Raw genomic sequence first — 12,435 nt, 5'->3', positions numbered from 1 at the left:
AGTGCCCTCTAGGGGTGATGGAGATCCCAAAGTCCTTAAAATTAACTACCTGCAGTGCACCCCAGAGTGACAAAAACCGCTCATTTTGCTCCCTTTCAAAGCGTCTGAACCTGTTCTCTTCTCCCCAGTGGCGTTTCCACGACGATAGACCCTTTCTGGGACATCAGTTTGGATCTGCCAGGCTCCTCCACCCCGTTCTGGCCGCTGAGTCCAGGCAGTGATGGCAGCGTCGTGAATGGGGAAAGCCACGTGTCAGGCACCACCACCCTCACAGACTGCTTGCGAAGGTATGGCCTTGGAGACAAGGAATGTGGCTTCATCCCCTTCTCCAGGTGGCTCTGAACACTGGGGCTAAGGGATGCTTTGTCATGGCTCTGTCCCCAAACAGCATTTTTACACCTATTTTAGTTGTTGGCATGTGAGACAGTAAGAAGGCTCAGAGCAACAATAAACACTCAAAGCCTATTGTTACATGATGTGAGAAGAAAACAAATTTTGCCAGACACTGTGGTTTTACATGATCAAAATCACTAATGTTTGTCTCCCTGTTCTTGGTTTTGGTGGCTGAGGAGGCACATGAAAAGAGTTTACATTGTATTTAATATTTATCTAAATTCTAACAGCAAGTAGGAATCAGATTTTGCTCTAAGCCCAGCTGAGAGTCAGCTACTGCCAGCTTAGTTGCAGGGATGTCATTAAGGATTAAAGGAATGGAGCTTTCAAAAAGAAAAGGTAATTCTGAGCTTGAAACTTTGGCATCTTGGAAAGAGGTGCCTGGGGAGAAGGTTATGGCTTTGTGTACAGTTCACTTGGATCTTTCAGCAGATCTTAAAATCATTCTCTTGTGGCAAATGCAGATATTTGCCTGAGGAAGAGGTTACCTGGAGCCTGGGGCAAAGCTAATCCTACTGAAATAAAAATTCATAGTCCCTAACATCTGATTTCTAATCTTCTTGACACTCTTATGATCAATAATTCTAAGGAAATGAGGGAATTAGTACAAGTGAAAAATTGCTGATGCAGGAATGCATCAAGAGGCAAAACCAGTTGAATTTTGGTGATTTTCTTCAACACAAAGATTAGTAGAATCAAAGGTGATAATAGGGAAGGGAAAACTTCCTGGTTCAAAGATACTATAAAAAGTATGGATTTTGGAAAGAAGTTGAACTCTAATGGATAAAGAGGATGGGTTTATATTTTTATCCAAAAGTTAGCAAGAAAGAAGATCTGTAACTTCATGTCAGTGTGGCCATGCAGCTGAAGTTGGCGTGAAAAAGGATTTAGCAGGAATATGACACAAAAATGGAAAGATAAAGGCATTGCAAACACAATCACAGCAAATTTATAAGCCTTTTAAAGATTTAAGAGAAAAGAAAAAAAAAACCCCAGAAAATAATGGCACCTACACCAGGTAAAGGAATTCTTGTTAATTAATGAGGAGGCTGTGATGTCATTTAGTGCTGGAGGATGCTTTGGCCATAGTCAGAATGAGGGTGAGGGATGAGCTGACATGTTGCCCTCACATTCTTCATGTGCATTAATGAAAAATTTTTAACTATATTTCAAAACATTTCATCTCAAAAATCCTAGTTGTAAGGCAGCCTCTGGGGAAATGGTTGATTTGCCTGGTGGGATGTCAAAACTTGGAGGAAAGGACTGAGCAGTCCTGGTCTTTTCTGTGCTGAGTTTCTGGAAAAGAGGGATTTTCCTTTAGTTTCTAGTGAGAACATCGAGGTAGTCCATTTTCTGTGAGCACTTCCCTGTTCCCTAATGGTCTCTTCCCATGACTCCTTTGAGCAGTTCTGTCTGAAAATTTTGAAAGAGATTTTTGTAGTTGTCAACAAAGGTTTTTCAGAAGGGTATCTGTATTTTGAAAAAGACTTTGTGTTTACAGCCCTTTCCATCTCAGAGCTTTAATCCCAGCCCTGGAGGGCTACAAGGTAGAATAGTGTGTTGCACAAGAGTGTCTTCCATATCAATGTTTTTGTTTTGGGGGGGAAAAAAAAAATCTTTCTTTGCTTTCTGTATGAAAATGAGCTGTTCTGCTGTAGGAGATGAACTAACACTGAGCTCCTTTCTCAGTCACTGATCCACTTCAGTGCAAGTTAGAGCAATGATCAATGCCAGATTTGGATATCTGAGCCACAGCACTTTACATTATTATGGTTTTATTATAGGTTTTTCCAAAATGACTTAAAACCCATTGACTCTTGTCTCTTGTGGTGCCAGTGACCCACAAATAAAAGTGTTTTCAGCCTGTGTCAAAAATCATCTGATTGTTTTGTGCATTCCTTTGCTTTTCAATATTTTTTTTAGGTTTACAAGGCCAGAACATCTAGGAAGCAGTGCCAAAATCAAATGTAGTGGTTGCCATAGCTACCAAGAATCTACCAAACAACTCACTATGAAGAAGTTACCCATTGTGGCCTGTTTTCATCTCAAAGTAAGTTCACAGGGGGCTGACAGAGCAGAGGATGTGATTTCCTCTCTGAGAGGATGAGCTGAATTCCTGGACGTGTCTTTCACTGACTAAGCTTTTATGATATAAATTAATATAAAAAACACCTTGCTGTGCCTAGCTAGATTAGAAAGCAGATGTCACATGAAATTGTGGCAGGTAATGTCACAATTGGTGCCCTCAGATAGTTCAGTCTGAAATGTGTAAAGTGGGCAGTTGTCACAGCAGGTTGAAGGTCATTCTGTGTCAAGAGGCAAAGGGTCCTTGGAATGTGATGCCACATCCTGGAGAAAGGTGTTACAGGTGGAAAGACTTCCCCTTTTAATTCACAGGCCTTTCCAGACTTTGGGGTAGTCATTCCTTCAGCATCTTCAGCTGCAAGTTGAGCATTAACCATGAGGATGTACAATGTCACATGGCAAAAATGTCATAGCCTGACTGGACTGGGTAGAAGCACAGTTCCTTTGTTTTAATTTGGCTGTTTCTGTTCTTCCTGAAGGACATTCTTACATCACTGAATTGAGGTTTCGGGATTGCTTGGCTTTTAAAGGCAGTTTTGGGCTTTTTTTTATTGCTGTAGAGTAGTTAACAAGATAGACCTTAGTGCTTCTGCTCTTTAGGCAAGTCAAGGTGAATGTGCTCCACCCCTTTCCTCTATTTAGTTCAATATTGATGTTATCCCAAATGACTGAAGATTTTTTGGAAAATAAATTAGTTTTCCTTGAGTGATGGTGTTGTCCTGTCTATGCAAAATGCACATTTCATTTTGTGTGTTAAAGCAAGAGCGAAACACAAAAGATAAGACTTGCAGAAGTCTCAGCTTTTCACATCTGGGTCTGTTGCTAGGGAATTGTTACAGCATCACAATTGGAAAATAATTAACTAGAAGTGTAAATAGAGCAGAATTTTTGAGAGATGGAGTGGGAAGCTGCCTTTAAATAGAAACTCATTCATCTCTTTCTGGTATTTGTTCCTGTTTCCATTTAATGTTCAATGAAGGAGATGAGGAGAGGATGGTGGGTATTGCAGGCCCCTTTTGGCTGAGGGACAAGGCTTTTTTTGTTAGCATATTCCATTTTTTGCCTTAATTTGAATGGGTATTCCTGTGTAGGCTTGACTCCTGTCACTTGAGGTGATTGGATGGGTGGGTTCAGTGTGTGAATCTGAAGGCAAGCTCCTGTTATCACCAGTTCTGTGTGCCAGGCTAGGCAGCAGCCATGGATTTGAACACTGCAAATGAACACTGCTTTGGGTAAAGGCTGTGTGTGCTCTCCTTGTTTAATACAGTTTTTCTTTGATGTCAGTTGGGGATAAGTTTGTATGCATAGATATTAAGGTAAATAACCTAATTAATATTGTATTAACACTGAGCTCACAAATGGTATTTTATTTTCCTGGTAGAAATGTGTTGGTGTTTACATGGGTGTGCCCAGAGAGCTGACAGGAAAAATCTGGGGATGTCCCTGCGTTGTGACTACTAATGTGCTTTCATGTTCTTATTTCTAAGCTTAGGACATTTATAAAAGACATAAAACTGAAACCTTTCTCTAAAGAAAAAAAACCTCTTGCCCTTTGCCTGCAGCGGTTTGAACACTCAGCCAAACTGAGGCGGAAGATCACTACGTATGTCTCGTTTCCACTGGAGCTGGACATGACACCTTTCATGGCTTCCAGGTGGGTACCAAGCCCAGAACTCCCCACAGAGCTGGGCAGAGCTGGTTACCAGTTCATACACGTGCAGCATGAAGCAAGGAGCATCCTTGAGGTGCAGAACAGTGTCTATGGTGGTACTTCTGCCATGAGCTTCTCTCAGGAAGGTGTAGCTTGTCTAAATCCATTTTTAGATAAACTGTTCAGCTCCACGTGCCAGACAAGGATTTCTATTTAAACATTGTGGTGGGGTTTTTTTTAAATTAATGTGTGTTACGTTTCTGGTTGCCTGTTAAATTTATAGACCCAGATCCATCTTGCCTTCAGATCCCTGCTTTGGTCCCATCCCCTCAGTGCCCACTCACCAGCCATCCTGTGCAGTTGGCCAGAATAGAGCCAACCTAATCCCTAACTCTATTCCTGAAGTTATAAAAATCCTTCCTCTTTATTCCTGCACATAGGCAAATCTGGGGGTTTTTGTTTATTACCTTCAACTTCTGTTTAGAGAATGCTGCAAGAAGCAAAAACATAGTCCAGATTAAAATAGAAACAGTAAGACTTCTCCCACCTCCCAGGTTTGTGGAAGACATGGCATTTATATAAATACACCTTTATGAAAGGAATTTAATCAGCTTAATTAAAAAGTATTTGTCCAGGTATTCCATGCAAATGTGCAAGAGGATATTCAGATTTAATTTATATCTGAAGCAGTGCAGAAAGCCCCAAACCATGCTTCTCTTAACAGAGAGACTGTTTGATGCTGAAATTTTACTTGTTTCAAGCTTTGCTTGCACTCCCCATTTCCCAGGAAAAAAGTAGATGCTTCTACCAGGAGACAAAGAAGAGCCCTGAAGCTCTGTTAAATACTGTTATATTAAGAAAATATGGTTTATTCCAGTATATTCTGGAGATTTTGAGACTTCCCTGTTCCTCTGTGGGGAGTTCTCCTTGGATAGAACAGGCTCTGCTGATGAAAGGTGTCCAGAATAATGGAATAGAGATGGGATAATCAGCAGGCATAACTCAGTATTCTGAATTTCACCAGCTAGGAAATCAACAGCATAATCCTATTGCTGCTGTCAAAACACAAAATGAATTTACAAGTCAGAGCCGGGATGATTGACCCATCACAAGATAAAGGATTGATGTAATTAGATAATTTCCCGGGTTTCAAATACAAATCTTTTCTTAACCTGTTTTTAAGCTTTTTTGGATCAAACATTTGACATAAACAGATGTGTATTTGCAGCACTGAAGCCTTGACCAGAAGGAGAAATGTTGTTTGCAATGTAGCACTGCTGTGAGAGCAAATAAAGCATCTTTAGCATCCTAATCAGCCCTTTGCTGCTCAGCTGGAATAAGGACCTGAATTCAGCAAACAGGCTGTGTCATGTCAGACCAATTTGCTGGGTTTGGGAAGCCACTGCTTTAAGTGACTGGATTTTTGTGTGTGTGTGTGTTGCAGTAAAGAGAGCAGAATGAACGGGCAGTACCAGCAGCCGACGGATAGTCTAAACAATGATAATAAGTAAGTGGTACATTCCATGACTCCTATTGGGAAAGGTAGTTGCCTTCTAGAAGGAGATAGTGTTGCTTTATATCCTGCAGTGCTAGTGCATTACCATATCTGACAGCACAGTAAGTCTGAAATGTTGCAAAATAAAGCTTCACTCACTACAATTCCTGCCCTCCCGTGGGGCTGTGGCAGAGCTGAGGGTGATATCCCCAGCAAATGATCTGTGGGCAAAATTAAATGCTGTGGTCACAGTGTTTATTACAAGGGATGGGTGTTTCCTTTAAATAATCCTCTTCCTAATGCAATGGCAAAGGGAGTTCCAGAGGACCAAAGAAAGTTAAGAGAACACTGACACTCAAAGTCAGGAGTGCATGATCCCAGTAGTCCTGGGGTCTCTTGGTCAGGTGTTGATTCCAGTCAGAATAAATGATAGACTGATATGGGACTTGCTCAAGAATGTAAAAGGGGTGTGATTGAAACCAGTATCCACTGCTTTATGGGAATAAAATGGTCACAGAAACCTTATTTCTTCATTTAAATAAGGTTACAAGTTTCATTGCTGCCGTTGTGTATCTAAATTCAAGACTCTTCATTTGCCACTAGAAGTTTCAGTAAGAAACTGGAATCACACAAAGATGAAAAACCAAACTAACCAGGTGTTAGTGCAGGCATCATCCAGGCAGGTACTGTGTGGGCCTACAGCTTGAATTATTTAGGTGTGGCATGTTCACTAGTGTTAGAAGAGGTCTGATAGTAACACAGCTGATCACTGTTGAGTTTTGTCACATGCCTTAAGTTGGAGAAGTTGTTAAAAATGAAGCAGATTTAGGTAATGAGAGCAGAGATATCTGGACTCCACAGTAATCTGGGTGCCAGAAAACAGCTGGGGCAATGTCAGAATGCTCCAGCAGGGACTGAAGGGTGCTGTCCATCCTAGCTGCATTCAAGGACTCTCCTAAAGAGAGTGGCTCTGTAGGCAGTCAGTGAATAGGTGCCTTGTTGTGGCACTGCTGTGTCAAAAGAGTTCTGTGAATTTTGAACACAAGTGGGACAATATCAAGTGAGATTAGAGAGATTTTTTTACCATTGTGTAGGTGTGCTTGTATCACACACAGTGTGAGGGCAGCATTTTATGAAAGAGTTAAAGAGAGTGGAGAGCACTTGAAAAAGAGCCACAAGTGTATTGAAGACTGGAAACAAAATCTTACTTTAGAACAAAAGAGCCAAAGACTTCAGTCTTGCATTTTTAAAAAAAGAAAAGGAGAAAGAAAATGAGAGCAACTTGATTATCAGTACCTTTTTTGGAACAGAGGTGTGCCTGCAAGTTTTCAGGCAAATGCACAGCAGCATCTGAGAGCTGGAAGTTGAGGCTGAATATATTCAGTATTGCAAAATAAGTACTGGCTTTGCAGATTAAGGACAGTTAATAAGTTCAGCAGTTTATCATTAGAAATATCTAAGATTACCTCCTTCCCCATACCTCAAATGCAATTTTTCTGGTTCACTAGAGTAAATCAGGAAGGTAAAAGGTCAGACTGGATAATCAGTGGTCCTCTTCAGGAATGCACCAATATTGATCTATTTTAGAAGAAAATTTGTTAACCAGTATTGGTAAAGCTGACAGTGGTCAGCAGACTGGAGAGCTGCAGAAATAGCAAGACAGGAAAAGAAAAATATTTGGCTTTTTTTTTTTCCCCTGGGCAAGGCCACCCTTTCCCAGCTAGCATTAAAGCTGGTGTTTTAGTGCTGGATCAGATCCTTTACCATTGCCATGTGCATTTATGAGCAAAAGTTTCTGCCTGCCTGAAATGTCTGTTGTTTCCCCCCTCTTGATGCTCATATTCATGATGTTTTGTGTCGCAGGTATTCCTTGTTTGCAGTAGTTAATCACCAGGGAACCTTGGAGAGTGGGCACTATACCAGCTTCATCCGGCAGCACAAGGACCAGTGGTTCAAGTGTGATGATGCCATTATCACCAAGGCAAGCATTAAGGATGTGCTAGACAGTGAAGGGTAAGTGGAAGGGGAAAGGAAGGCAAACTTGGACTTTTGTTGGGTTTTCCTTACTTTAAAAAAACCCTTTTAATAATAGAGAGTTTCTCTCTTGAATATCCCCTGTAGTGCTCAGTGCTTCAGCATTGAGACTGCACAATTATATTTATGCATAATTGCTTATATCACCCTGGATTTGCCAAAGGAAGAGGGAAGGATGAGGGACATCAAGTGACTCTGCAGTGTCTGGAAATAGTGCTCCTATCCAAACTCTTGTTCATGGAAGGGGTTCTCAAAACCAAGGTGATGTGATCACCCAGTGCAGGAGCAGTGCTTATCTCCATGACACAATCCAATCTGCAGAACCTTTGGATTACTATGAGTGTAAAAGATTTGAAGAAAAGCCATTAAGGAGGTGCTGTGGCCCAGAATGGCAAAGCTCTATGGGAGGCAGGTAGAGAACATGAGCTGTTTCTTAGCTCATGGCTTTAAATTAATCTCAGATTGACATTATGGCTTCAGATATTTATGTTAGACAAGTTTTGGGAGGACAGAGCAGTCTTTTTAAAGGGAAGCACTGTGGTGTTCCTCCTTTGAGGAGAGCACTGGGGACTGCTGTATGTTCCAAGAAAAAAGCAACTTAAAATCTGAAGTCTTCATTTTGCCTTTTCAACTATGGACTTGGTACTGCAAAGATAAGCCTTTACCATTCTTGTTTTAATTATTCATGACATTTTCAAGGATTGCTGCAGGCACAATGTTCAGGGTGTAATTTTTTTAATAGATTTTCCCTTTTTTTCATTTTTTTGAACTTCAATCGGAAAGTAAAAACATAAATCTATAATACCTGAATTTTAGTGTTAAATGACTTGACAGGGAACTTCTGCTTTGAGGTGAGCAGAGAAATGAGTTTGTTGTAATTCAGTAACAAGTGGCTGGCTCTGCTCAGGTGAGGTTATGTCCATGGGAGAACCTGCCAGAGGCAAGGAGGAGAGGATGTACAACACAACTATCACCCAGAAAGGCTGGTTTGTGCTTTGATGCCTTTCCCTGGTTCAGATAAAGGCTGACACAGTAGCTCTGTGTTGTGTGAGGGAATCCATAGGGCTTGAAGGGAATTACAGCAATTGGAAAGTCTCAGAAGCGCTCTGAGGACTCACCAGTGGCTGTGTCAGTGAGCAGGGTAGTGTGGAGATCAGTCCCAAGTGCCATTTTCCTGTGTGACTGCTGAGGGGCTGGGCTCCCTTCTGTACCACTACACACACAGCAATTAAAGACAGGAAGAATTTCATCCTCTAAACGACCAGATTTGAGTACAGATTGAGATATTTGACTGGGACATGAGTGTTCACCCACATGGCTGCTGCTTCATTTTGCTTCTGTACCAGTAAATGTGAGGCAGTTTGCAGTAGTGCTGGTCTGATCTCTGGTAATGTGACACTAAACAACAGTTGCATCTTAAAGCACCTTCATTTTGTGTCACAGTAGTGTTAAATGGTTGCTGCTTGTCTGGGCACCCGTAGAGTCCAATCTTAGGAGTTTACAGGTCCTGAGTAGATTTTACAAGGTGTGACTCTTTCATAGAATCACAGATTGGCGTGGCTAGGAAGAGACCTTAAAGTTCATCTCATTCCATGTGCCTTGGGCAGAGGCACTGTGCTTTCACTATCCCAGGTTTCTCCAAGCCCTGTCCCTGGCCTTGAACACTTCCAGGGATGGGGCATCCATGGGATTCCTCTTTGATGTACAGCTGTTCAGTTCCCTGAGCTGCTGGTAAAATTATGTCAGCTGGCTTCCCTCCTTCTCATCCCTGGTTACTATCACTTCAAACTGAAAACCAAAATTAACAGCCCTCGTGTTTTGTGGTTGCATCAATGGAAACTCATCTGCTCCAGCACAGAACTGAAACTGTCCCTCTGCTCTCTTGCAGATATTTGCTGTTCTATCACAAACAGTTCCTGGAGTATGAATAGCCTTATCCAGCAGCTTGTCAGATATAAACAAGGAAGAAACAGCGCAAGCCTTCTGAACCGACACACAAACCTACCTGAAATGAAAAGACCCATTACAAACCAACTCGCACTGAGCTGTAACAGGACCTACTTGACACTGACTCACAGCCTGGAGAGTGAGAAATGAACAATGTCCGACGTGTGTGAGGTCCCACGAGGACAGAAAGGGGGAAAAGAGGCTGCAGTCAGTCACTTAACAGAGGAAATATAAAATGAAAGGAATGCTCTGGGTGGGGGAAATGGGAGCAGAGGAGTCCGGGCACTGGTACATCTCCTGTGTTCCTCCAAAATGTGTGTGGGAAGGCAAAGGGTTCTACCCTCATCTCCATAAAGCATCTTCTCCATTTGGTGCTTCAGCTCCAACGACCAATCATATACCAGTTAAAATTAAAAATCCAAACCCATTTTTTTATGCATATGGGTCTGAAAGCAGTAGAGTGGAGGAGGAGGGGATGAGACAACTAAAGGACTTTGCAAGTATCTTTTTATTTGTGAATTTTAGTTATTAAATAAATACAGTATGAAACTATTAGGCTCTTTTTTTTCCACCAACTGTAAAAGAAGTCCTGGATTGTGGAACTGAAGCTGCAGTACTCAGACAGGTTTTCAAGCATGCCTGCTTGCACAGGTAATGTTCAAAGCCATCGGACTGCTCATCAAAAGCATCAGCACAGATTCTGTTCTGTTTGAGCCCTTTTTTGTTTTGTTTTCTATAAATAGCTATTTTCTTAATTTTTTTCCTTTTATTCCCTTTTTTCACGAGAATGAAATTCATAAATGCAACCATCAGTAAAAATGAATGAATTGGCGTGTTTATACTGTAAGAGTGGTCTTGGTTCTTTTTTTTTGTTTTGTTTGTTGTTTTTTCTTTCTAAACCTTGTGAATAAGTTTGAATTTCTCAAAAGTGCTTGTTTTGTTGTTGCTGGTTTTGGTTTGGTTTTTTTTTTCCCCTCCTGCTGCCTTCCAAAGGTGGATTTATATATATCTGACACTTGAGAGAACCTCAGTCGTGAAAAATGTACCATCTGTTGGGAACGGTCGCTGCCGGGGCAGCTTTGAGCGATGGATCTGCTGCTATTGAGCCCTTCTGCAGTGCTCTGAGTAAACAACACATTTTCCTGGTATGTGCTAGGCTGGTATTGGTTCCTTGTATCCTCCCACATGGATTAACTCTTCACGTGCTCTTCTCCTCTTGCAGAGCCACAGCCTGTGTGTTGGTGTTCTCAGCTTGCAGCTCTGGGGCCTTTCCTCCCCCTCCATCTCTGGGTTGAGGTAGCAGCAGGAGCTGCTCGTGCTGGATCTCAGGAGCTTGGGCTGGGGGTGGAATTGCAGCCTGGGAGAGAAAACCTTCAGAACAGAGCTGGAGGAGCTAAAATAGCTTTGTTCTGCCTTGTGCAGAGGGCAAAGTGTCAGTTGGGCACTGTGTAAATTGGTGTCATACTAAAAGTCACGGAATGGTTTGGGTTGGACTTTAAAGATATCTCATTTTACCCCCTGCCACGGGCAGGGACACCTTCCACTGTCCCAGGTTGTTCCAAGCCCTGTCCAGCCTGGCCTTGGACACTTCCAGGGATCCAGGGGCAGCCACAGCTTCTCTGATCATTACCCCCTGCATAAATCCCCAGCCAGCCATTCCTCAGCTTTGCCAGTGTGGAAAAGCATGGAGGGATCTAACCCTCCAGGTTCTGTGCTCTAGGAGTGAAGTACAGGTGTCTAACCTGCCCAGGACACAGTCTGATAAACAGAAAAATAGGAAAATAAGGGAATTGAGCATGCTTGGTTTTCAAATGAGCATCTTATAAGAGCAGCTGAACAGAAGGACGGCACAATTCTTTTGATTTGCACACAGACTGCAAGAGTACGAGGAGGTTTTGTACATCGAGAGGTTTCTGTGTCAGGGCAAGGAGGAAGAAAGGCCAAGTGGAAGCGCCTTGAATCACACCCAGGAGGTTGGGTGTGGTGTGGAGCTGCCCCGGTGCTGCCCGGCCATCGCTTCCCTCCCTGCCTGGGTACCACGGCGGGCTGGGATAACTTCCATCTGTAATTGGTGCCGCACGGTTTAACCTGAGCATTCCTGGTGAAAAACGGCAGCAGAACTGCGGACGGGGAGAGGAGAGAGGAGGAGAGGAGAGAGGAGAGAGCCCCTCCTTCCCCAGGAGCCGAGCACGGCATCGTGCGGATGCCTGCCGACGCTTTCTGCCACCCTTTTAATAATGCAGCAGGCTTGCGGAGGAAGGCAGGAGCAGCCTCTCGTCACTCCCAGGGCTGCTGCATTGGCATTCCCGCTCGGATGAGGAGTGCCACCGCGCGGCAGAGGGACGAGGATGAGGATGGCGCCGAGGTCTGAGCTTTTGGCTCGTTCGGATGAATTCTGTTCTCCACAGCACACGCTCAGCCTGCTGGGCTGCTGCAGCCGGCTTTGTTAAGCCTTCAGGAACAAATTGTTTAGGGACGAGGCAGCCGTATAAATCACCCTTAATTTCTCCTCCCCGCCCATCTGGTGGAGAGGGCTCTGCACCGGCGCAGATGGTGCTCGGGGGGAGCTTTCAGGGCTCTTTTTCTGGTTTCAAAAGCAGAATTCTTGGGGTAGTAAAAGCTCTATTATTCTTTTCTTCCTCCCTCTCCTCCCGCCTGCCATCCCACCCCCCGTGTCTCTGCCCGAATCACACCAGGTTCTGTTTCCAGCGGCAGTAAATCCATTCTGAGAGGAGGGGACAGCATTTTCCCTTTCCCTATAAAAATGGAAGAGCAGCTGCTGGCGTACGAGCAGCGCTACCCCTCGTGCTGCTTCCTCTTAAACACAGCC

The 12,435-nt window shown here is 43.2% G+C and overlaps 1 protein-coding gene across 3 annotated transcripts in view; it reads left to right on the top strand.

Annotated features, from left to right (window-relative positions):
* The window catches only part of USP22 (ubiquitin specific peptidase 22), a 90,608-nt gene extending 80,156 nt beyond the window's left edge, over nucleotides 1-10,452 (top strand). For all 3 annotated transcript variants that reach the window (XM_085074464.1, XM_085074463.1, XM_085074465.1), the window contains 6 exons: nucleotides 129-287; nucleotides 2,317-2,443; nucleotides 4,041-4,132; nucleotides 5,574-5,636; nucleotides 7,488-7,637; nucleotides 9,547-10,452. In XM_085074464.1, coding sequence (XP_084930590.1) covers nucleotides 129-287; nucleotides 2,317-2,443; nucleotides 4,041-4,132; nucleotides 5,574-5,636; nucleotides 7,488-7,637; nucleotides 9,547-9,589 — 634 coding nt within the window. In that variant the 3' untranslated portion in view covers nucleotides 9,590-10,452. The remainder of the gene's footprint in view (nucleotides 1-128; nucleotides 288-2,316; nucleotides 2,444-4,040; nucleotides 4,133-5,573; nucleotides 5,637-7,487; nucleotides 7,638-9,546) is intronic.
* Nucleotides 10,453-12,435: the final 1,983 nt, after the last annotated feature.

The sequence above is a fragment of the Lichenostomus cassidix genome, chromosome 14, assembly GCF_008360975.1.
Source record: "Lichenostomus cassidix isolate B80296 chromosome 14, HeHo_3.0, whole genome shotgun sequence".
In the NCBI taxonomy this organism is placed as follows: domain Eukaryota; kingdom Metazoa; phylum Chordata; class Aves; order Passeriformes; family Meliphagidae; genus Lichenostomus; species Lichenostomus cassidix.
The sequence above is the reverse complement of the archived record's forward strand: the minus strand, read 5'-3'. Positions and strand labels throughout refer to the sequence as shown.